Raw genomic sequence first — 26565 nt, forward strand, 5'->3', positions numbered from 1 at the left:
GTTGGGGGCTTGGTTATCTCCTTTGTGGATTCACTCTGCCTCGCACTGCATCACAAAGTTCCTGAAACTCATTTTTAAGACTTGGAGACTTGAAAATTGCCACCAACATCTACCTAAATACTATCAGGATGTTTGAGATAGGTTTCAGATTCATAGGAATTATAATAAAGATTCTAGATTTTGGGAATTTCTAAAAAATACTAGACTTTGCCAAATTTCAAGATTTAGCACATCTCCAATAGTGTTAGCTCCACAACCTTTCCTAACTTTCAAAGATGAAATTGAAACTGGAAAAAGGATTTGCAAAAGATTCTAACTCATTTCATCACAAATCCCTTGATTTCATCTCCATATCCTTGACTAATTTAACTTCTGAGCAAACAAGAGTTGCCCAAAGTCATCTCTAAGACTTGAAGCTATGTTGCCGGATTCGCACCCTGGAGCTCGTGTCTGGGTCTGGATTCATCCAGGTCCAGATTCGAGCTCGGGTCCGTGACGGGTCCGGGTGAATCTGGGTGGACCCGCGGCAGGTGGGGCCAAAAAGTGGCCCAAAAAAGCATTAAAATTATGTTTTTTTCATTATTTTTTTTGCCAAACCCTAAAGTAAGGCCTATTAGATGCATTTCATTCATTTAATCTCTCATTTGCTTTGTCATTTTGCTCTCTCATTTTGGTGTGGCCATTTTGCAAGTTTGAAGAGAAGGTTGTAGAGATTGTTTGTGGAGTTTCAAATCCTTCAAATAATCAGTGCTGAGTGTTCCAGGTATGCATTTGATCCTTCCTTTTGCTTCTTTCATAGTTCGTTTTTAGTTTTTTAAATTCTTTATATTTATTGTTCTAAATTTTTATCAAGTTTTGTATAAGATTTGAAATATTTTTTTAAATTTGTTTTTATAGATTGCAAGAATCCAAGAATGAGTAGTCAAGGTTCAGTGGGTGGGATGGGATCCCAAAGATTTAAAATTGATAAAGGCTCTCCTTTGTGGAAGTATACAACACGAATTGAGCAATGTGCTGGTGGGGGAGGGTATATATTGAAATGCAATTTTTGTCAAAACCAATATAGAAGCTTCTATTTTCGGGTTAAACATCATTTGATAGGTCCACCAGGTCTAGGGATTTCCATGTGTGAGGGCACCCTAGAGCTAGGTAAAAAAGGGTTGTCGGCTCCTCAAATAGCAGGCATGTTAAAAGAACAAGAAGAAGCTGATAGGTTAGTGTCAAAGGCAAAAAAAAAGATAAGTCAAAGCAAAAACCACCAACACCACCCTCTCAAACAATTAGTAAACCACATCCCTTCCTACCTACCCCATCTATGGATGAAGATGAAATAGAAACACCCGCATCCCGCAAGAGAGGCCCATTAGATACAGCATTTGAAAATGACAAGAGAGAAATTGCTGACATAAAGGTTGGGCGTTGCCTCATTACAAATGGTGTTTCATTCAATCTAGTGAGATCCCCTTATTGGAGAGAGATGGTGAAAGCAATAAATGATGCACCTCATGGTTACTGTTGTCACTTAGGTTTGCACCCTTGTCCAAGGCCTATGCGCGAAGACAACCTAGTGAAACATGGAAACAACCTCCAAGCTGTGGGACTTGAACTGCGAGGTTGAGTCTCCGGAGAAGGCCGGCTTCCTCTTACTATCAGGGTGCACCTAATTACTCTTGGAGAGGAAAAGGGAGAAGAAGGAGATGCAGAAAATAACTCTACCCTACCTAAACTACAGAGGTGATGCACCAAATAGAGTGTTCAGACTCATTTCTGCCCATATATGCACTACAAAACCAAGATAACATTCAAAAGAACATACACACCCAGACTTATGTCAATCAACAACCACATACAGATCAAGAAAACAAACTGAATAACACAAGGAAAAAAGATTTCACTTATATATTATCCAATAGGTCGAAAATAGATACAGTATGTAGGCCACAGATCTCAACAATACACCAATGAGAGGCAAGATGGATGCACACACACACTGATGGCTGAAGGAGATGATACAGAATGTTATACAGCTCAGAGACAAGGGGAATTTTACACTGCAGATCTGCGAGCAATAGCAGAGAAATCAGGAAAAGAGTCCCTAGAAAAAGATCACAAAATTGCCTTTATAGTTCAGGCATAACTGAGGATTTTTGCATTACATTTACTTCTCACCTACTGGCATTAACTTCTCACCTTGGAAATCCAATCAAAGATCTGATTTGAAAATGGTTTGCGTACCAAAAAAAAATCTGATATTTCTCTGAGAAAGAGCCTGGAGAAGACAGAAACGGTGCCACAACATTCCCTGACATAGTAGACAGATCGACTGGATGGATGGAGTGTCTTTCTGCACCTGGAATTCATTCTGAGTTGGTGGCAATTAATCACACGATCAGATTTGCGGCAAAACTTTGATCTCTTATCATTCTTGGTCTCATGAATCCGTCGAAGTCAAACAATCAACCAGGCTCTACAAGCCAGCTGGGCCATGCGGGCCAATGATACTCTTTATTTTTTTGCCACCCTGGAAGTCCTCCCGCGGTTGACCACCTTTATTGAACTAATGGCGCCACCCTTCAAATATTAATACTAACTGTGACGGTTACACTAACTGCCAGTCGCCGACCGTCAATCTCGATCGAGCCAGTGAGACACGTGTCATCAGGGCGCTATGTCGCCAACATATACATCGTGCAGCTTTGCCATAGCGAGACAACGCCCTTCGTAGATCTCTGCAGATCTGACGATTGTGAAGACTCATCATGTGTCGTACTTGCTTCTTACCCTGGGCCCCTCATACTTGGCGCCACCTCAGCAACTGCACCATGCTCGAACGACACCTGGCCATCTTTAGCGTACATTCCTTGGCGAGACCTGGTCCCACGAGGACACGTGTCCACCAGGCGCCAACTCGCTATTGTAAATCCCGTGCAACTTCTCCATAGCGCGATGGCGCCTGCCGTCGATCTGACTTGATTTGACGGCCATGAAAGATCTGCCCCTCTTTACTGCGCTGGCTGCATGAAAATATGGTCCCACCGGGACACGTGGCGCCTGGGCGCCATGTCGCCAATGTTATCTCTCGAGCAGTTTCTCATAGCGCGATGGCGCCTGCCCTTGATCTCTGCAGATCTGACGGTGGAGGACTTAACCCTTGACTGCGCTGGCCGCGTTGAAGATTTGGTCCCATGACACATCTGTGTTCTGACTTGGCATATGTGGCGGTTCCTCATTGGTCTAACGAAGCACCACCCTGGCAGACTCAAGACTTGACCCCACGAAGCGGCCACGTGTCGACTAGGCGCCATGTCGCTATGAGAAAATCGAGGTCAAATTCCCATAGCGCCATAGCGCCCAATTGATGACATGTCCTCTCTCTTGCTCGTGGCTCCCTCTGATTTGCCACCATGGCACCGGACTCCGCCAACTGGGCAGATGAGGTATGAAATGGGACCCAACCACTTGCCTGAAGCTCTCGCCGTTGATCTCTTCCGTTGCCGCGAACCTTGCCGCCGACACTGGGACTCACCGTAGAAATAACCTCCGGCCGGCCGGGCGCTATGTCGCTATCGAAAAACTCGTGAGTTTTCTGATGGCGACATGGCGCCTTGCCGCCTTTTGAACTTTCCGGCCCGTCGTGAAACTAACCGCCTGCCGCTAACTTTCCCGGTGACGCAACCTGCCCGTCGTCAGACCCTTCCGTCGGGTGCTATGTCGCTATGAAGATTTTCCGGCCAACACACGATAGCGACATAGCGCTCATGGTGCCGTCGAACCTTTCCGACCCGCCGTGAAACTTTTCCGACCCGCCAAAGAGTCTTGGACGACCTGCAAACTGGACCCACCGGACACGCGTCAATAGGGCGCGATGTCGCTAACATAAATCTCGCACAACTTCGCCATAGCGAGACAGCGCCCTCCGTAGATCTTCCTCAGATCTGACGGCAGAGAACTTGCGAGCTGCAAAATATATCATAAGGTTTAAAACTTTGGTATTTTAAATATTTCACGGGTATTTGACTATGGATATTTCAAAGGCGGGAAGGGCAATATGAATTATGAATTTTGGCGGGAGAGTTAAAATACAACATTTCTGGCGACTCACAGGGGGCATGAGCTTGCTCGATGCATGACCAGTGCTTGTAAACAATCCATTGGGCCACAGGGTCGAAAAAGTATGAATCTGAGAATTGCAAAACCCTAACCCTCTTGCGAGGAGATCAAAACATTGAAAACCCTAGCTCTGCAACTACAACTGGAAACAAAAAAACAAAACTTCCTCTGCAACCTGAGACACCTTAAAAACTGCTACCTCACAGGGAGACGACTGTGCCCGCACACTTCTTGAAAAGCAGGAAATAACAAAAAAGAAACTAAACTACTTATGTACATGGATCCACAAACTTTCAGAAACAGGGCTTCAAATAGATCCCATTGACTGGAATGGGCAAAATCTCTCCATTTGGCCTGCTCAACTGAAATGCATTAGCCTGTTTGCAACCGGCAATCAGATAGGGGCCACTCCATAGTGGGTCAAACTTGGAATGTCTTCCTGGTTTTGCTCTGTCAGAATCCCACTTTAGAACTAAATCTCCTTCTCTGAAGGTCCTAACCCTAGTTTTCTTATCAAAACTCCTTGTCATCTGCTGCTGATGTATCTCTAAGGTTTGGATAGCCTTATTTCTCTTTTCTTCTAGTTCAATCAGCTCTGCCATTCTTACTAAGATGGCATTATCTTCAATCAATTCCAGCTGATGAGCCAACTCCAAGGATGGGAATTCCAATGAAATTGTGAGTCTGGCCTCCCTACCATATACCAGCACAAAAGGTGAATTCCCAACCGATCTCTTGGGTGTTATCCTATCAGCCCACAGAGCAGTTCTTAATTTCTTATGCCAAACCCTCTGATTGTCTTCTATTGTCCTCTTCATGATTCTGATCAGATTCTTGTTGGAAGACTCCGCCAAACCATTACCTTGGGGATAGTAATTTGATGATGTGCTTAGGTAGATATTGTGATTCATTGCCCATGCACAAATCTGGGTTCCAACAAAAGACTTGGCATTGTCCGAAATGATAGTAGAAGGAGCACCAAATCTAGATACAATTCCATCAAGGAATTCAACAACTGATGGTTCTTTGGCATCCTTCAAGGCAACTGCCTCTGTCCATCTAGTGAAATAATCAGTAGCAGCCAAAATCCATTTATGACTTGCACTAGATGGAGGACTTGCACTAGATGGAGGATTAATGGGGCCTATAAAATCCAACCCCCACTGGGTAAAGAGCTGATCCACCTGAATAGGACGAAGGGGGAGAGCTGCAAGCCTCTGTTTGCTTGAAAAGAAAGCACACTTCTCACGTTTTCTCACATATCCATAACAATCATGGAACAAAGATGGCCAATAATAACCAGCTCTCATGATCTTCATGGCAGTTGTTCTTGCAGAGAAATGGCCACCATCAGGGCCATCATGAAGTTCCTTAATCATCCTCTCAGCCTGATCCTCTTCAATGCATCTCAACAAGGTCCCATTAAAATCCCTCCTGAACAGGATACCATCAATTACAACATAGGGAATGGACTGCAATCTATATTGTCTCCTTTTAGTTCTGTCCAATCCCTGAGGGTATCCATCCCCTGATAAGAAGCTCTTCATGTCATTTATCCAGCTCCTTGGACCATTAACATTTCCTTCCTCCTGTTGCTCTGTTATTACCATAGCAGCCTCTTCATCTGAATCCTGACCTGATAATATTTCTTTGCATAATCCTCTCCCTCTTACCAGCTTGGTAATCTGAATATCAACATCATACTCCATTACCTTAGTGATCCATTCAGCTCTCTTTTCACTGATATCCTTGTTTAACAGGAAGTCTTTTACACTGGCATGGGGCACCAACAAATGGATCCTATTGTGGGATAATAGGTGTTTGAATTTCTTCAAGGCTCTGATGACCGCAAGGGCCCGCTTCTCAACAAAGCTGTACTTATCTTCATATTCCTTGAGCCCTTCACTAAAGAAGGCTATGGGCTGCTCCTCATCCTTGTCATTTGTTTGAGTCAAGACAGCAGAGATACTTGACTCACCACCTAGAGTGTAGAGGATGAAATCTTTCTCAAAATTTGGATTCATGAGAGTAGGGGCTGAGGCCATGGCTACCTTGATTTCTTCAAAACTCTCCTTCCCTTCCTTGGTCCATGAGAAGACCATACCTTTCTTAAGCATAGCTATAAGAGGTTTCACCATGGTAGCAAGATTAGGAATAAACCTTCTTACAAAATTTATCCTACCAAGGAAACTTTGCAGCCCCTTTTTGTGTTTAAGAAGAGGAAGGGCAAGTATTGCCTTTGTTCTTTCTGGATCAATAGTCAGCCCATCCTTAGATACAATGTGTCCCAATAATTTTCCTTGGCTTGTAGCAAAGACACATTTGGCTGGGTTAAGGGAAACCCCAAACTCTCTACATCTTAGAAATACCTGTCTTAGATGATCAAAATGATCTTCTATATTTTTTGAATATACAGTTATATCATCAAGGTATACTAAGACAAATTTGTCAATTAATTTTTTGAAGGCCATCTCCATTGCCTTCTGAAATGTGGCACCTGCATTTGTTAGTCCAAATGGCATCTTGCAATAAGCATAGGTGCCCCATTTAGTAGTGAATGCTGTTTTATATCTGTCAGATTCTTTAACCAACACTTGGTTATAACCAGAGAATCCATCAAGAAAAGAGAATCTCCTTGACCCACTGACCTTGGATAGAATTTGCTCAATGGAAGGGAGAGGATGGTGATCTTTAAGAGAAGCCTAATAGAGGTCTCTAAAGTCCACACACAGTCTGATTTCTCCATTTTTCTTCCTTACAGGGACAAGGTTAGCTACCCATGATGAGTGTTTGATAGGAAATATTATATTAGCCTCTATCAACTTGGATAGCTCTTTTCTCATTAGAGGCTCAATCTTAGGATTCACTGGCCTCTGTTTTTGCCTTACTGGTTTGGCCTTATCAATTAAATCTATGGTATGCTGAAACAAACTAGGGTCAAACCCTTTTAAATCATCATATGTCCAAGCAAATACATCATTAAATTCTTGACATAGATGGATGAAATTTTCTTGCTCAGTTTCAGAACATACTTTCCCCATATTCAAAAATTTTCCATCAGCAATTGTAACTGGGGCATAATCATCCTTTTCTGCAGCTAGATTCATTTCTTTGCCTCTTGTTTGATCATCAGGATTAAAGACACTCTCCAAGGTAATGAGACCCTTGGGCAACTTGTTAGAACTGAGATGAATGATCTGATCACCATACTGATCTTGCAGTCTTGACTGGTTTCTATCTGAGAATTCTGCCTCATTCTGCAAGAAACTCACCATTTGCTCATCAGAATCAAACACCTGCCAATGAGTGTTGTTGTCAGGGATGGCAGGCCTCACTAACACCCTTATTTGTTGCTTCTTTTCTTCCTCAAGATTCCCTAGTACATCATAAGATGCACCCACTGCTGCAAGTCTATCAGCATGTTTATTTTCTTTCCTAGGAATGCTCTGAATATTAAATGCATTGAAGTCCTCAAGCAAATCCCAGACTCTGTGTTTGTAAGACTTGAGCAGGCCATTTTTGGTGATATTCCTATTTTTCACTTGGTTAACTACCAACTCACTATCCCCATATACCCTCAAGGCTTGAATTCCTCTTTTTTGGGCAAGTAAGAGACCTTGAATCAAAGATTCATGCTCGGCCACATTATTGGTGCAACTGAATTGGAGCCTAAAGGAGAAGTAGTATCTTATTTGTGTAGGAGAGATCAACATAACACCAACCCCTGATCCATTTCTATTCCTTGAGCCATCAAAGTACATACTCCATGTTTCATTTATATCATCATTAGTCCCAATTAAATCAGGAACTTGAGCATCTTTCTCTATTATGCAATATGTACTAAGGCCTGTCTCAAGAGTTTCTGACATAGGCTCAAACTGATATGTACTAGCCCACTCATCCAAGAAGAAATCAGAAATCTCTGCTATGGAAGTGGCAGGCTCATTTACTATGTCGTTTTCATCCATCTCTAGAATAGGGCAATTCATGTTGATGGGATTGGGGTTGTAAGATTCAGTGTGATGAAGGGCTTGAGGTTCTGCTCTAATTGAGGCATTGGCTCCATATCTGGTCTTAAATGACATATATGACCAATCAGCAGATATGAACTCCACCAATTTGAGCAGTGAAGTCTCTTGAAAGACAGATAGCAAAATTGGGCTTGACTTCAGCAACAGATATGTCTTGAATCACAGTGCAACCAGGGCATGCATGTAGGGCCATCTCCACATTCTTAAGGATACCTACAGTTTTGACAGTACTACCATCTAATTGTAACACATCCCTAACAATGGGCTCATATTTCATTCCTAAAGCATCAGCAACACACCTAGGCATTACTGAGCTACTAGCCCCTGAATCTATCATGCAATTGTGGACTAATTTGCCCCCTATAATCAGAGAAACATAGAATGGAGGAGGTTTAACCTTTTTATTTGTCTCCACATCCCCTGCTGGTTGTACTAGACTTGTGGCACTCTCCATGATAGATGGCTGATCCTTAGGTTCAATCTTCTCTAACTCTTGCTGCAGCATCCTCTTTTGTATTGGTATGGTAGCAATGGCATCCCACATGGAGATATTCACATTGGTCTTCTTCATTTGCTCTACCACATTAAATGGTGCATTAGGAACTTTGGTAGAAACTTTGGGAGCTGCACTTATAAGAGGTTGAGATGGGGCAACATAAGGATCACTTGCATCTTTCCTTCTAGAATCTTGCTTTTGCTGCTGTGAAGTACTTGTTGGTTTTTTGATACATGTGCATGAGGTGTAGCACTTGAAGTTGAGGCCTGCTTTGGAGAAGGAGGGGCAGCATGTTCCATAGCTCTCTTCTTACTTCTAGTGTTATGAGCAACAGAATCCTGGTTTACATTACAATGCTCCCCAATCTGATGATTCATGAAAGAGCAATCGTCATGTCCTTGAATATATGAGGCCTCCTTGGGATGATCCTCCTTGTATGATTGCTTTGCTGCAGGTTCTTGGTCAGTTAGGGCCAAAAAAGATTTTACCTTCTGGCACATGCAATAGGTATAAGAATAGTTGCAGGAAGGACATAAATCTTGATCTTGGGCTAAGTTATTTTGAGGGACTATAGCTCTGTTCTGATTTGAGCTTGAAGCAGAAGCACGACTATTCTGCCTACCTTGATCAAAAGAGCTATTCCACTGATTAGGAGGCCTACCACCATTTGGAGCTTGATATTGCAATTGGGGAGGCTTGCCACCTTGAGCTTGCTGCCTTTCTAAGGCCACCACCTTGTTACTCATTTTTTGTATTATAGAAAAACTATCCTCTAATCTCTTCCCTTGGTCCTTCAACTCCCTCCCCTGCTCTTGCAGTTTTTTATCCAGGGTCTTCTCTCTTTTATCTGTATTCAGCACTAGACCTTGGAGCATCTCTTTGAGTTCATCTATCCCATTTGAGGATGTGGAAGCTCGAGGAACTAGAGGAAGGGCTTGTGATGGAGAAGTTGTAGGAAGAGGGGCCGTTGCTGTTTGGTGGTTGGGAACATCAGGAAAGAAAGGCATAGGGGACCTTGGAGCCAATTTTCCTCCTTGTATCAGGATGTTCTCAGCTTTTATGGCTATCTCATAAGCATTAGGCAGGGTATCTCCTCCCATAGTTTGGATTGTAGTGGCAATATCACTGTCAAAGGCTCTAAGGTAATGCAAGAAGGCATTACCAGGGGTAGGTGTCACCGTAGTAGGTATTCTATCCCATGTCTTTTGAAATCTATAGTTAAAATCAGTCATACATTCATGGGGGGCCCTTTTTATAGTAGTCAACTGCTCTAAAAGTGACAGATGGTCACTTCTATTTTCAAAATGTTTGCATAACCCTGCTCCTAGTCCATCCCAATCGGTTATAGAACCATGAGCTAAGCCTCTATACCACTGTAATGCTTTTCCTTTTAAAGATGAGGCTAGAAGTCTGACAACAACATCATCTTCTGTAATACCATGAATATTACAGACATTTGCTACCTCTTGGATATGCTCTAAAGGGGAGATGGAAGTTTCACCAGTAAAATCGGGTATACTTTTTAGTGCAGATACTGGTATATCATGTCTTTGGGCTAACAACAGAGGACTTCCACCATTAAAGGTGGCAAAAGCATGAACTCTTGGTTGTGCCATGTAAACAAGTGTTCTATTGATGAGTGTTGATGGCAATCTAGGCTGAGTTCGAGCAATAGGAGGAGTAGAGACAGATCTTATAGGTATATTAACTGTTATTACACCCCGAACTGGTGATAATGAAGTTCTAGTCCTCCTTCTAGGATTTGAAAGAGACAGTTCTTGATATTGAAATTTACCTCTAGAAGACGCCCTTGTTTCAGCTTTGGGCATGAATTTCTACAACTTTGGCCTGGAACCAGATTTGTTGATGTTCAGAGTCGCCAAGTACTTTGAAGAATCAGCCTCTTAAAGGCTTGAATACTGAAGCCAACACTACCTCTTCAGCATTAATCTTTGAAACTCCTTGACACCAGTAGACTTTAAATTTTGTTTGAAAAGTGTCCCACCGGGCGTGCCAAAAACTGTTGTCATTTAGGTTTGCACCCTTGTCCAAGGCCTATGCGCGAGGATAACCTAGTGAAACATGGAAACAACCTCCAAGCTGTGGGACTTGAACTGCGAGGTTGAGTCTCCGGAGAAGGCTGGCTTCCTCTTACTATCAGGGTGCACCTAATTACTCTTGGAGAGGAAAAGGGAGAAGAAGGAGATGCAGAAAACAACTCTACCCTACCTAAACTACAGAGGTGATGCACCAAATAGAGTGTTTAGACTCATTTCTGCCCATATATGCACTACAAAACCAAGATAACATTCAAAAGAACATACACACCCAGACTTATGTCAATCAACAACCACATACAGATCAGGAAAACAAACTGAATAACACAAGGAAAAAAGATTTCACTTATATATTATCCAATAGGTCGAAAATAGATACAGTATGCAGGCCACAGATCTCAACAATACACCAATGAGAGGCAAGATGGATGCACAAACACATTGATGGCTGAAGGAGATGATACAGAATGTTATACAGCTCAGAGACAAGGGGAATTTTACACTGCAGATCTGCGAGCAGTAGTAGAGAAATTAGGAAAAGAGTCCCTAGAAAAAGATCACAAAATTGCCTTTATAGTTCAGGCATAACTGAGGATTTTTGCATTACATTTACTTCTCACCTACTGGCATTAACTTCTCACCCTGGAAATCCAATCAAAGATCTGATTTGAAAATGGTTTGCGTACCAAAAAAAAATCTGATATTTCTCTGAGAAAGAGCCTGGAGAAGACAGAAACGGCGCCACAACATTCCCTGACATAGTAGATAGATCGACTGGATGGATGGAGTGTCTTTCTGCACCTAGTATTCATTCTGAGTTGGTGGCAATTAATCACACGATTAGATTCACGGCAAAACTTTGATCTCTTATCATTCCTGGTCTCATGAATCCGTCGAAGTCAAACAGTCAACCAGGCTCTACAAGCCAGCTGGGCCATGTGGGCCAATGATACTCTTTATTTTTTTGCCACCCTGGAAGTCCTCCCGCGGTTGACCACCTTTATTGAACTAACGGCCCCACCCGTAAAATATTAATACTGTGACGGTTACACTAACTGCTAGTCGCCGACCGTCAATCTCGACCGGGCTAGTGAGACACGTGTCATCAGGGTGCTATGTCGCCAACATATACATCGTGCAGCTTCGCCATAGCGAGACAGCACCCTCCGTAGATCTCTGCAGATCTGACGATTGTGAAGACTCGTCATGTGTCGTACTTGCTTCTTACCCTGGGCCCCTCATACCTGGCGCCACCTTAGCAACCGCACCATGCTCGAACGACACCTGGCCATCTTTAGCGTACATTTCTTGGCGAGACCTGGTCCCACGAGGACACGTGTCCACCAGGCGCCAACTCGCTATTGTAAATCCCGTGCAACTTCTCCATAGCGCGATGGCGCCTGTCGTCGATCTGACTTGATCTGACGGCCATGAAAGATCTGCCCCTCTTTATTGCGCTGGCTGCATGAAAATATGGTCCCACCGGGACACGTGGTGCCCGAGCGCCATGTCGCCAATGTTATCTCTCGAGCAGTTTCTCATAGCGCGATGGCGCCTGCCCTTGATCTCTGTAGATCTGACGGTGGAGGACTTAACCCTTGACTGCGCTGGCCGCGTTGAAGATCTGGTCCCACGACACATCTGTGTTTTGACTTGGCATATGTGGCAGTTCCTCATTGGTCTAACGAAGCACCACCCTGGCAGACTCAAGACTTGACCCCACGGAGCGGCCACGTGTCGACTAGGCGCCATGTCGCTATGAGAAAATCGAGGTCAAATTCCCATAGCGCCATAGCGCCCAACTGATGACATGTCCTCTCTCTTGCCCGTGGCTCTCTCTGATTCGCCACCATGGCACCGGACTCCGCCAACTGGGCAGATGAGTTATGAAATGGGACCCAACCACTTGCTTGAAGCTCTCGCCGTTGATCTCTTCCGTTGCTGTGAACCTTGCCGCTGACACTGGGACTCACCGTAGAAATAACCTCCGGCCGGGCGGGCGCTATGTCGCTATCGAAAACTCGTGAGTTTTCCGATGGCGACATGGCGCCTTGCTGCCTTTTGAACTTTCCGGCCCGTCATGAAACTAACCGCCCGCCGCTAACTTTCCCGGTGATGCAACATGCCCGTCGTCAGACCCTTCCGTCGGGCGCTATGTCGCTATGAAGATTTTTCGGCCAACACACAATAGCGACATAGCGCCCACGGTGCCGTTGAACCTTTCCGACCCGCCGTGAAACTTTTCCGACCTGCCAAAGAGTCTTGGACGACTTGCAAACTGGACCCACCGGATACGCGTCAACAGGGCGCGATGTCGCTAACATAAATCTCGCACAACTTCGCCATAGCGAGACAGCGCCCTCCGTAGATCTTCCTCAGATCTGACAGCAGAGAACTTGCGGGCCGCAAAATATATCATAAGGTTTAAAACTTTGGTATTTTTAATATTTCACGGGTATTTGACTATGGATATTTCAAAGGCGGGAAGGGCAATATGAATTATGAATTTTGGCGGGAGAGTTAAAATACAATAGTTACCAATCCCCTGGATATGAAAAGTTGAGAACCACCATATTGCATAAGGAGAGAAAGAATGTAGAAAACCTCCTCAAACCAATAAGAGATTCTTGGATCCAAATGGGGGTGAGCATTGTCTCTGATGGATGGAAAGATTGCAAAAACCGTCCATTAATAAATATGATTGCTGTTTGCCCCAAGGGGGCAATGTTTTTGAAGGCGGTTGATTGTGAAGGGCGAGTAAAGGATGCAAATTTTATTGCCCAACTTCTTATTGAATCCATAGAGTTCGTGAGAGTTGACAATGTTGTCCAAGTAATAATGGACAATGCTAAAGTTTGTAAGGCTGCAGGTGCTTTGGTAGAAGCACGATATGAGCATATCTTTTGGACACCATGCACTGTCCACACCTTGAACTTGGTGATGAAAACAATGGGCAGCCAAATTATTCAATGGATGAAAAATGTGTATGAGGAGGGTGAGCAGATCCAAATGTTTGTGACAAACCACCATATGTCACAAGCAATTTTCAGAACTTTCTCCCGCTTGGAATTATTGAAGGTAAATTTTAAACTTTATTTAGCTTCATTTATCATTTTAATTTTTGTGTCATACTTTACAAAATTTAATACATATTCTTAAATTTTTGTGTTATCAACTTATCATATTAACTTACAATTTGAATTAACATGGTCATAGGTTGTTGAAACAAGGTTTGCTTCACACACAATCGTCCTTAGACGACTTGTGAGGGTGAAAGAGGCATTGGGTCAAATGGTTATTAGCAACAAATGGAGTGGATGGAAGCAAGCTAATACAGAAAAGGCCAAAACTGTAAAGGATTTGATCTTGAGTGATAATTTATTGGAATAGGGTGGAATATGCACTAGAACTCATCGAGCCCATCATGTCTATGCTTCGGTATGCCGACAAGGATGAGCCTTGTTTGGGGAACATATATGATGCCATGGACTCCATGCTAGAAAGAATGAAATCAGTAAGTTTAAATTTTTATACAATACTTTATCCTTGTTTATTGAGAGATTTTGATTTTTGATTTTAATTAAGTTATTAACACTACATCAAGATAACTTACATGTACATCATTTGACATCCTAGGTCATTCAGAGGAGAGAGCAGGATCCTGATACCTTGTACACTAAGGTGGAGAAAATTGTTCTACATCGTTGGAACAAGATGACTACACCTTTACACCTCCTGGCATATGCACTTTCTCCTAGATATTATAGTAGTGAGATACTTGCTATTCCTGGTAGAGTGGCACCATATAGAGATCCTGAAGTTGCTGCTGGGTATAAGAGGGCACTTAACAAGCTCTTTAGTGATCCTGATGTGGCATCAAATGTTAGGAGAGAGTTTGTTGATTTTTTCTCAAGCAAAAATGCAGAGCCTGATGCAATCAATGACCAAAGTAGATTGGATGCCATTGGATGGTGGTACTTACATGGGGAAAGTTACATGTACCTCCAACCTCTTGCCATTAAGATCTTGTCACAAGTATGTATTTAAGGTTTTTTCCCTTTTCTTATGGCCACTTAGCTTGTCGAATTAGCACTCTTAAATTCCTATTGTATTGTAAAATTACTTAGCTAATTTTTTACAATTTGTTGGTTGTCTCTCTAGGTTGCGAGCTCTTCTGCTGCTAAGCGGAATTGGAGTACATACTCCTTTATCCAGTCAGTGAAGCGTAACTGGTTGGGTTCGAAGAAAGCAGAGGACTTGGTATTTATTCACAACAACTGGCGCCTCCTATCACGCAAGGATCCAGGATATAAGAAGGGACCAGAGAAGTTGTGGGATGTACTACCTGAGACTTCTGACTTGGATATGACTGTCCAAGATATATCTAGAATTGCCTTGCTAGATGTTGAGGAGGACGAGGAGGAGGCTGTGGTTGCATCTGGGGCTAGTGGAACCGGTTTGGATTCCAATGATGTGGAAAATGTCAATGATATAGATGAGGATGAAGCCATTGATCCCTCATATTTTGATGACCCATTTGACCCTTGAAGGGCATTTGCATCTTTGATAAACTATGTTTAAACATTTGTCATTGACTCATTGAGTCATTTATGATTTATCACTATGTTTCATAGTTTCAAACTTTATTAAGTTATAATTTATTATCTATCAATTTGATGAAGTAGTTTATGTTTTAAAATTCCATTTTGCATTTTAGTAATTCAATGTATGATTTTATTTACAACATTAGCATAGATTAATGAGTGAGTATTTAATGTTTATCTTTGACATTTGGCATTGATCAATAATCAAGTAACATTGATATATTCATACTATGGGATAACTTAGTTTTACTTTTTACAACTATGTGAGTTTTTATTTTTTTTGCATATATATATATATATATACTCACGAACCCACCCATGAACCCAAATGGGGAAAAAAAAAATTGCTCGAACCCACGAACCAAACCCCAAACCCGAACCCGTCCTTGAACCCGAATCGGCAACTTAGACTTGAAGACTTCAAAATTGCCACCTTCATCCTACCTAAGACAACTACTCCTATTGCCAAAGCAAAATGAGGGGATCCTATTTGCAATGGGGTGATGGTGTAAAAACCTCACGACGTCTACCTAAGACAACTCCTACTGCCAAAGACAAAAGAGGGGATCCCCATTTGCAATAGGGTGATATTGTGGAAACCTCACAACAAGATCATAGGTAGGGAAACAGTGGGTGAGGTCATCTTTTAAGTATGCCACCACATGGTATGCAACTGGGGAATCCCATGGGGACAAAGGGGGGCAAAGGGGACTTCCTTTGCACTTAGGAAGGATGAACTAGGGTACCCTGATGTGAATATTCCTAATGACCTCTATAATGGTAAACAAATGTTTAAGGATGTCCATAATTAGAAGCAAGATAGAAGTTGCAAGATTGAGAATGGTGATAGGAGACCATACCAGATACTCCACATCATATGGATGACATAGGCCACGTGAGATTGAGAGGGATGGTATATCCACTCTTGGGCCTAGGGTAGGGGGTTAGTAGGGAACCTTATCAAGTCACCCCACCTTATACTTCTATGGTTGAGTCGTATCTTAAAATTGATTCAAGCAATCTTTTGATTTAATCTACATTTCCTTATTTTAATTTATGATTATAAATGTTGCCTACCTTGTTTATAGGGTCTCAATCAAAGTGAAAGTTATTTCTAAATTTTCTTTGACAAAAAAAATCTAACCTAGGGCAAGATTTTGGTACTCATAATTTGGGAACATTATGTGAAAATTGTGGCCTTGTGCTAGTCCCTTAATTTAACTTACCAAAGCATTTTGTACCTACATATTTTAGCCTATTTAACACTTATGTTTACTTGCACTATTGTGTCTACATTTTAGTTGAACAGCATAAGAATATAGTTGTAAGGTTTTCTTCCAATCAAACAGCATACAAATCCTGTTGCCTCACGTTGAAGTACATATTATTCTTTTTCTATAAGTGAATCCTTTTTTTTTTGTATTTAGTCTAATCCATTATTTCATGAACCACCCTAGAAAACATTTGTAAAGATTTTAATTAGCAAGTATATGTTGTGCCACCTCTTCTAATTTGAAGAGCAGTTCTATTGCACATTTTGTCTTTTTTGTGCCACACAAGGAGAAGAAGAGATCTCTGAAGTGCTGCCAACAAACAAGGAATTCAATGTGATGAAAGGGGCAGAGAAAGGTAAGAGAACTTTCCTCAAATTGTAACACTCTTCTTGATGCTCATCTCATCAATAATTGGATGCAACAAATCAATACACCCTAACACTATCTGGATACCCCGCAAATATGTAAAGCGTATGTTGAGGTTCCATACGTCTTAGAGGACGATGCTTAAAGTTCTTTCAAAATCCTTCCATTCCCTTCTGAAACAGACCCTTAACTTTTCTGCATTTACACCACTTACTTTAAATTTTTTTGATGAGGGAGTACACATAGCATTGAATTTATAGAAAAAAATGAGATATACATACTTGAGGAGACAAATTTCTCAAGCCTTTGTTCTCAATTTAAAAATAATAGAATAGGGATTATTCCATATTTGACTGTATAAGCTAATTCAGTACCTATCATTTTAACATTGATCTAGCCCTTATCTATCCACTTACATATATGCAGTATTTCTCATTTCCTCATACTATGACAAAAATTGTCCATTGGGATCCTGTCCTTAATTCCAGCATGCCTTTTTCCATTTATAGCTTGATATTCCCAGTTCAACTCAAAATCCCAGCCCCTACGATATTGTTCAACTTAAGCTCAAGGATAAAGAAGACTTTCTTCCAAAACTCTGAAGATCTTCTTTTTGTATCCTTGATTCTCCTCCCCACTCAAAACAATAAAATATAGAGCATTAAAGGGAAAGCTTTGATGTCAGATAGGTACCCTCTATCTTGCCTTGACCAGAGTTTGTTTAAGACATTCAATTCAACTGCCAACAAAATAGGCTCCTCTCTATCAGCAATACGATTCTCACAGAACTGTTTGTTAGATGCTAGAGTCTCCACCATGAAGAATGGAATGGGAAAATATTCAAAAAGTGTATATATAATTATAAGTCAAGAATTATAAAAGAAGTTTATATGCTCCAAATATGGAATGAAGAATGTTGCTTGAAATTGAATTGTGTACTAGACTACTAGTTCTTGTCAAGAAAGCAGTTACAAATAAAAAAGTACCCCCAAGTAGTAGATTGTGATTTCTTCATCAAATAATTTTCTTTTGTACTCACAAAGGATGCTTATGGGATGCTTTCTTGTGCAGGCATGGTATGATGCAAAAATCATTAGTAGTGACAAGAAACCACATCAAGATGGGTGTGACTGTAAGTTCTATGTGAAATTTTATCGGGTTAATAAGGAGGATGTGCTTGATATTGAGCATCGGCCATTATATGGAACCAAAAAAAGACCAGTAGGAATTAAAAGCATTGCCATTCTGCAGGCACCTTGCCAGCTAGAAGGGAAGCCCACTATAATCGGCAAATCCATAGAGACATGCATTGAAGATTATTCAACAATACGTATCCCAGCCATTGCTAGTAGATCTATGAAATTACAGATTGAGGAACTCATTTCCTTTTCTATTAAGCAAGGAGTTGTCCTTGAAATCAGCTTAAAACTGCTTGAGGAAGTTGGTCTTAATGATACACATGAAGGTGATGCACTTGAACTCAGGGACAGTGATGTCCAAGATAACTTATTTCATTCTAAATTCCGGTTGGGGAAGGATGTTGACTGTCTTATGATCAAGCAACAAGAAAGCATGCCAATTATCTCTTCCAATAAAGATATGGGATGTTTCATATTATGTGTAGATAAGTACCATGCATGTGAGGTAAATTTTCAATTTAATGACCGAAATACTTTGGAGAAATTTAATGGTAAGCCTGTTTTAAATGATGGATGTGACAATTCATGGATTCATAATGGCTTGTCAAAGATATCTGAAGAGTCTCACAATGAAAATGCTGTTAACAGACAGTCTGAATGTTTAGAAAAACAAAGTGAACAGCTTTCACCTCAAAGAAAATGTAAGCCACCAAACAGTCATCTGAACAGAAATACATGTTTTCCTGGAAAGTTGCGAAATCACAGAGATCAGGTAAGCAAGTTTAACATAACAGACAGATGTCCATCAACACCCACAAGGAAGAAGCGTAAAATAGTTGCTAGTTCTCGGCGATCACGATATTTGCAGGCTCAAGCTCAAGAAATTGAATATAAACAGGGGAAACAAAAATTGACATTGCTGGGGCAGGGCATTTCAAAAAGAATGAGAGAACTGCGTTGTGATGTTTGCATTATTAGGCGTTCTAAGCGCCTGAGAGAACAGGCCCAGAAAATTCAAAATAAGCTTTTACAGATTCAGAAAGAAAAGGTGTTAATGAAATATGAAATGCAAAAAATGAGTTGTAAGAAGCGGAAAAGCAAAGAAGTAGTGGGAAGCAACCCACCATTCAGCAACATGGAGTTTTCAAACATAAATGACAATGTAAATGTGAATGCATGCTTTGACATGGAAGCAGTTGGCATTCCAACTAAAAAGTGGAAAGAGAACATACCTGCAAATAAATCAGGCAGAGACATGCATTCAGACCGATGTGACACCACAGATTCAGGAATTTGCTTGACATTAGATCTTGTTGAATTGCCAAGTGGTGGGTATAAAACAAGGGGTGTAGAGAACAGTGAACTTTTTCTACCTGAGATGGAAACTCTAGCCATCACAATGACACCAGACGTTTCTATATCTCGGGAGGAAATCACTGATAAGTATTCACTGATTCCTGTAGAGGTTGGAGATGAAATCAAAATGGAAATGTATAAAAGTAAAGATAGTGAAGGTACAGACTGTGCTGTAGAGGTTGGAGATGAAATCAAAATGGAAATGTATACAAGTAAAGATAGTGAAGGTACAGATAGTGACTTTCCCACGGTTATTACAGATTTCAAACAGTCAATGATTCTAGTTAGTGACGATATGATTCTGGCAAATTCATTGGAATTAGAAAATTCAGAAAGAGAGAACAAATGTATACATAATCTAGATAATGGAGGGAGTCATGGGGGAGAGGTCTCAAAGATATCAATCCCACTGGATATGCAGAACAATGAAACTTCTTTTCATGAAAACCTACTGCATGGAAGTGATAAATGTACGTATTTGGAGGAAAAAACAGAACAATTTGAAATAGAGGATGCCAATGGCACTGCACTTAAACTAGAAGGCTACAAACCAATACAAATAGATGATCCTGAAAGCTCGATATTTTTAGCTGTGGGAGATAATAGCAAAAATAATCAGAAATGTAACATCATCTGTTTCGAAGAAGCTAGTACTGAAAATCATATGGAGAAAGTAAGTGCAATGGCATCACATATTGATGTTTCTTTAATGATGGATAGAAATACAACTTCAGCGATTTCTGTAGATTCAGAAGAACCAAACAAAGAGAGTAAATGCAGAAGGAGTCTCAAGGAAAAACCAAAAATTAAACAAGAGGCTCGAAAGAAACAAGGATTTTATTCTGCTGGCCAGAATGAAATCACCAAGGAGGGTGAGCCAGAAGAAGGCGGATTTGGTACTAAATTTTTTTCAAAATTAATTGATGGGGATTCACGAGAAGATCAATCGACTTCCTTCCCTAGTGAGATACACACTTTGGGGAACCCTAATTATTTGCAGGAAGTAACTAAAGCTGGCAATGCAAGTAAGATTTCCCTGCAAATTGGAGAGAATGAGCTTATGGAGACAGACAATATAGGGACACCATGTGTAGTAGTTTCTGATAGCACAGATAGTGAGGAGACTAATGCTAATAGTTGGATAGAGGAAGTAACTCCAAGGGTGCCACATGCAGGTGCATCTAGAGGCACAGTTCAGAAAACATCTCCTGTGATGACTATAAGCCCAGAAAACAGAAACAGAAAGCTTGAGCATCAAAGCCATTGTAAGGACAGAAAGAAGCAATCGGGAGCAGTCCAGCATAGAAAAAGAACTGCATTCTTACGCAAAAAAGAAAATGATCTATGTGCTAGTGCAGAGAAAAGAAAAGAAATTTCAGAGGACATAAAAATGAAGTTTCAACGGCTCTCTGCATCCATAGAATCTGAAATTCATAAACCTTCCCCTCCTGTTCTTGTCAGATGGTCAATGATAGAGAAAAAAAATGAGGTTCATGAAGGATTGATATCTGATTATATTATCAATGAGGATGGATTTGACTTCAGTGGTGCAACAGAAGAGAAAAGTTCAGACCTCAATAGTCTCTGGGAAGAAATGGAGCAGACACTCAATGGGGATGTTTGTGATTCAGAAAACATGGTATGTGATGAACCATCTGTGGAGGCTCCTATTATATCCACTTTTTTAATAGGATATGTATATTTTCCAAGTAAACTACTTATGCATTATGTGAAGCCAAAGGTGTTCTGAATTGTTCAACAATAGAAACATTAAGAGTCCATGCACACCATGCCCCTGTGCAGTACGTTCTCAACAAGGTTATGACTGGCTCTAAGGTGTGTGAAAAAGTACCTTCAGGTAATTAGTTTCTAATTTACAAGTCTGCTAGACAAACGCAAAAAGTGTTCCCTGGAAAAGATTAGATTGAAAATTTCAATGAACGAGAAGGCAACAGAGTCCTCACTTGCAATCTTCAATGCAACATAGAAAGTTGTTCCTTCCTCAAGTCCAAGCATCTCTGTGTCATGTGATTGGTTTTATCACAAGTCTCCTTAACATAGAAGTTTGCCTTTTGATAGAACAGATAGAGTTAAAAATTTTGCATTACTCAAGATGATTGAAACATTCAATCATATGAATTGACTATTTCATGCAGTGCTCCTTACTTTCATGTTCTTTTCATTGCAGCTTCCTTAGCCAATTTAACTAGGACAGCACAGCATTTCATACACAATGTGTCATACACTTTGTTTGTTTGTCATGTTCTTTGTATTAGCATTAGGCTTAGGTTTCCCGAAATGATATCAATCAATATCTCTGGTGTCATCTATGATCCTTGTTTATCATCTTCTTTTCATAAAATGGTATGGAAGCAAGGTCCCGTAAACTTTTGAAATGGAAAATTACTTCTAGAGCCTAGATTCTAGACAGTAATTTTACAATAAGAATCCTATACATTTTAATTATGCAATTCTTTTAATGTTTCATGGCAATTCCCTAATGGAGTGATTTGCAATCTGTATAAATAATAAATACGACATAATGAACATTGACTATTGACCTTAACATTTGAAGGTATAATGATTAATCATAGACTAGGATCTCAGCTGTTGTCCAATGTTCTATCACTAAATGTACTAGTATAAATTTAAAATTGGTTGTTTCATTTTCTATCCTTACTTTCATGTACTTTTTGTCGCAGCTTCTGTACTTGATTTAAATAGGACAGCATTGCATTTTATATGCAATCTGTCATACAATTAGTTTTGTCTGTCTTATTCTATGTATTGGCATTTGGCTTCTCTCTATCAAATCACATCTCTGAATATAAATGAGGTGTCATCTGTGATCCTTGTTTATTATATTTTGTGACAAAAATGGCATGGAAGCAAGACCTCGTATACTTTTGAAACAGAATCCAACTCAATTCTACAATAAGCATTGGAGGCAAGGTCTCATACACTTTTGAAACAGAAACCCATTTCTAGAGTCTAGACCATAATTATTCAATAAACATCCTATAGTTTTAAATTCTAACATTCTACTCTTTTTCAATGGGGATAGCATCCATTAGACAGAGAAGCAGCTTCTAATTCAGCAGAAGCAGAAGCAGAAGCAGAAAATGATGTATATAGGCATTTTTGCGTAAGTGACCATGAATTCATCTTAGACGAACAGATTGGAGTCTTATGTCGAATATGCAATTTTGTGAAAACAGAGATAAATAACGTCAGTGCACCATTTGTAAGTAGTACTCTATTCATCACTTGCATGAAATAGATATTTTTTTTCTAATTAAAAAGAAAAACAAAAGAAAATTGGTTTACGTATCATCTTTAGTTATTACTGCAATATTGGTAGTTGTATGATTTTCATCATAAATTTTCTGATGTTCTGTATGTGCCTTTCAATTTAAAGCAACTCTGGAATTCAGAAACAATGCGAAGCCGCTCAAGAGATAACTTTTACATGGATAGGAATTTTGGAGATATTGTGATTCCAACATTGGATGAGGGTTCACCATGTCACCAATCTTGCAGATATTCTGAAAAGCATGATTCTGTGTGGGAAATAATTCCAGAACTGGAAAAGAAAATGAATGTCCACCAAAAACGAGCATTTGAATTCCTATGGAGAAACCTTGCTGGTTCATTAGTCCCAGAAGAAATTGAGGCTTCAGATAATGAAAATGGTGGTTGTATTATTGCTCATGCTCCAGGGACAGGAAAGTCCTTCACGATCATAAGTTTCCTGCAAAGTTACATGACTTTGTTTCCAAGATGTAAGCCACTTATAATTGCCCCAAAAAGTATGCTACACACATGGGCAAGGGAGTTCCAAAAGTGGAAGGTTAACATTCCTGTATATATTCTAAATTCATTGAGAGATTTTAAGAGAAAGGAAAACCCTGTCAGAATATCAGCAATGTTGAAGTCGTGCAAAGCATCCCTCAGACAGATTTACAATGTTCATTGCATTGCAATGCTACATGAGTGGCATAAGAACGAGAGTGTTCTAGTTTTAAGTTACCCATTATTTTACACTTTGACAAATGAAGAGAATACTAACTGTGAAGAAAGAACACTAATAGCAAAGTACCTTACCAAAAGTACAGGTCTTTTAATACTTGATGAAGGGCACATTCCACGAAGCCACAGGTCAAAGATTTGGAACTTATTGATGAAAACAAGTACTAGGTTAAGAATTTTGCTTTCAGGAACCTTGTTTCAAAATAATTTCGAGGAATACTTCAACACACTTTGTTTGGCAAGACCAGCATTTGTTGATCGTATTTTGCGATGGAGAAGGCACAGAAGCAAAGGGATTGAAGAAGAACAGAAGGAAAAGATAGCCAGACGCTATTTTGTAGAGGAAATTGCAAAAAAGATCAATATCAGGAGCATGGAGAGAGGTACATGTCGTCAGTTGTTAAAATCCATGACTGAAGATTTTATTGATGTTTATAAAGGAGATGTTTTAGGTAGCCTCCCTGGCTTAAGAACCTATATGGTAATGCTGCGGCCAACTCATCTCCAAGAGAAACTTCTCACAAAAATAGGTGAAACGATCAATATACATAACGGTTCATGTCTGGAGCTGGAGTTCATGGTCTCTATTGTCTCCATACATCCATCACTTTTCAATGACCTCCTATTCACAAGTAAGTACTTTAGCACTGACTATCATAGTCTGGAAAGATTCAGAAAATATCCCGATCAAGGGGTGAAGTTGAAATTTGTGGTCAAGATCATGGAGCTCTGCTCTTGTAAGGGGGAAAAGGTACTGATTTTCTGCCAGTACATTCCACCTCTGCTACTGCTGGAGGAAATCTTTGAGAGTCATTTTCATTGGTCCAAAGGTGAAGAAATTTTACTTCTCAAAGGTAAACACTCATTGGATGAACGTCAGGATGTAATTGACAAATTCAGTCAGGAAGGAGGAAAGGCACGTGTCCTGCTGGCATCTATCAAAGCTTGTGGTGTAGGTGTTAATCTGACAGAAGCTTCAAGGGTTATCCTTCTTGATCCAGTATGGAATCCATCTTGCTCAAAGCAAGCTATCTGTCGAGCTTTTCGCATTGGTCAAAAGAGGTTTGTTCATGTCTATCAACTGATAGCATTTGGAACTCTTGAAGAAGAGAAATATGAGAAAAGCGTGTGGAAGGAAAGGATGTCAAACCTGATATATTCAAGTGATGGTAGACAGCATGTTGAGGCTCTGAATATTGAAGATGATGTGCTCAGGCAGCTGGTGGAAGAAGACAGGACCATGTTCCAGAAAATCATGGAACAAGAGGATATTCAGAAACACAAGGATTCCTCTGATGACATGGACATGAACATGGACATTGATGATATATTACCCTTGGACTGAACTATAACATCAGTTGCAGACTATCAATTGAACTTATGTACATAAAGAAATGCAGACTATAACCACTATTAAAAAGATAATAAATGTATACTCTTGAGTTTGATTACTGCTTTCAAAGGTTATTGAGTCCTTATATCTTATTGTTGAAAATGAAAACCCAGTTTTGATACCATATGTAATGATTTTGGTTAAGTACAGGAGATCCTTGACTTATAGGAGCACAAATGTTTCAGATGTCTTAGCCTTCTCAAGGACCTCAAGTTTTAGAAAAAAACTACAAGCTGAAATGCTACAATTTTTAATGTAACGTCAAGGACATGCTCCATGTGAAGTTTGTAGTTGTTGAATGATAAACTTGTCAGATTGGAATTGATATTTCAAAAGATGCAGGTAAATCGTGAAGAGTTTTTTGAATCTAGTAGGTATATTGTAACTAAAAGTAACGTGTGCTACTTAATATCACCCTGTTTTATCAGAAGTTGATTTCTGTTACTGCCTTTCAATCCTCTTTGATAGCCCCCATTTCTATATTTTCAATTCAACTGTCTCATAAACATATATTCCACTTTAGAATATCATCTTCATATCTTTATTTTGTCACTGAGCTGATGGACATTTTTAGACGACTTGATAAATAACTAAATTAGACAATTTGATGTGGAAAATGTAAATTGTATCGAGTAAAACACCATTTCTGGTGAGTAATGAGTTGAAGAAATTTGAACACAACCATTCTCCACCATGTGAACTTAGGTGACAGCTCCAAGCTCCGGTAGACAATACAATCCCACCTTATGTCTGTCTAAACAAACCTCGAATAATAGATGCCTGCCATTTCAATACGAGTGTCATACAATGGAATGCTAAATATAAAAATAGACAAAAACCTATGCATTGCTTGCGAATCCTCTTGGAATGGTGTCTGTAATCTGGGTTATCCTAACAAACACCATCCATGCATTGTAAAAAACAATGTATGATAATTTTGATTGATATCATTGGAACTTGTGTCCACCGCAATCTGAATTAAAGATATATCATCTGCTGCCATGTTTACAAGCTCAGCAGCCCTTGCATGCCACTAGTGTGCCAGTGCTGCCATAAATCTTTTGCAATGCAAAATCCCCGCCATTCATAGCCTTCATCTTGAGTTCCCTCTTGCAGATTTCCGGGGAAGGAAAAGAGCCTGTGAGCATGCTTTCCTGATAGATTTCGTATGGCTATCTCCGTAAGTACAGAAACAATTCAAAATCCATGGCATTTAGCTGAATTTCAAAGGATTTACAAATTCTAGATGGTTGTACCTTATGTGAAGAGGAATTCTAGAGTTTTGGATTCTTTCAAGAAACCTTGGAGCACCAGTTTCCTCTATATACATTGCCAGGTCAGTGCGTTCAACTTTGGTTCTGCATTTGCCATTTATCTGCTTTAGCTGAAGGCGTTTGCATCAGCAATTTTAAAAAATATTTTACAGGAGTTAACGTAGGATAATATTTGCCTGAACTACCCCTTTTTGAAGACTAAACAAGTGATCATGTGGAGAAAGATTACATAGGAGCAAATATCAATTGGAAAGCTAAAATGCTCACAGCGCAGCTTAGAATGGTTGGAATCACTAGACATGTGACCCGGGTAGATGGACGATACTAAGAATGTGAGGAGAGTGTTTATTTTGCAACATGGTAGTGATGGAGACACCGTAACATTTTATCATGGAATGCCCAATGTACATTGACATTCACCCCAGCTACTAGGAAA

The 26565-nt window shown here is 40.3% G+C and overlaps 2 protein-coding genes and 1 long non-coding RNA gene across 4 annotated transcripts in view; 2 read left to right on the top strand and 1 right to left on the bottom strand.

The window, feature by feature from the left end:
* Positions 1–25190, top strand: part of LOC149564709 (uncharacterized) — a 67620-nt gene extending 42430 nt beyond the window's left edge. For both annotated transcript variants that reach the window (XM_089818256.1, XM_089818257.1), the window contains 3 exons: positions 18010–21072; positions 22498–22677; positions 22852–25190. In XM_089818256.1, the coding sequence (XP_089674382.1) occupies positions 18010–21072; positions 22498–22677; positions 22852–24807 (5199 nt within the window). In that variant the 3' untranslated portion in view covers positions 24808–25190. The remainder of the gene's footprint in view (positions 1–18009; positions 21073–22497; positions 22678–22851) is intronic.
* LOC149564710 (uncharacterized) lies at positions 14151–15366 on the top strand. Its single transcript, XM_089818258.1, has 2 exons — positions 14151–14208; positions 14331–15366. The coding sequence occupies exons 1-2, from the start codon at positions 14179–14181 to the stop codon at positions 14739–14741; spliced, it is 441 nt and encodes a 146-aa protein (XP_089674384.1). The 5' UTR covers positions 14151–14178; the 3' UTR covers positions 14742–15366.
* Positions 25191–25438: 248 nt separating the features above from the next.
* Positions 25439–26422, bottom strand: LOC149564711 (uncharacterized). The gene is made up of 2 exons (XR_016361899.1): positions 26112–26422; positions 25439–26009 (listed from the first exon to the last, which is right to left on the bottom strand). It is a non-coding gene; the product is annotated as an uncharacterized LOC149564711 (long non-coding RNA).
* Between the last annotated feature and the right edge of the window lie 143 nt (positions 26423–26565).

Source organism: Cupressus sempervirens, chromosome 3 (assembly GCF_028749045.1).
Source record: "Cupressus sempervirens isolate cs-2001-9-10 chromosome 3, ASM2874904v1, whole genome shotgun sequence".
NCBI lineage: Eukaryota > Viridiplantae > Streptophyta > Pinopsida > Cupressales > Cupressaceae > Cupressus > Cupressus sempervirens.

Excerpts from the sequence above, each read along its gene's own strand:
- LOC149564710 (XM_089818258.1), top strand. The coding sequence starts at position 14,179 with ATGGACTCCATGCTAGAAAGAATGAAATCA. Across the intron at positions 14,209-14,330 it reads TGCTAGAAAGAATGAAATCA|GTCATTCAGAGGAGAGAGCA; the intron begins GTAAGTTTAAAT and ends TTGACATCCTAG.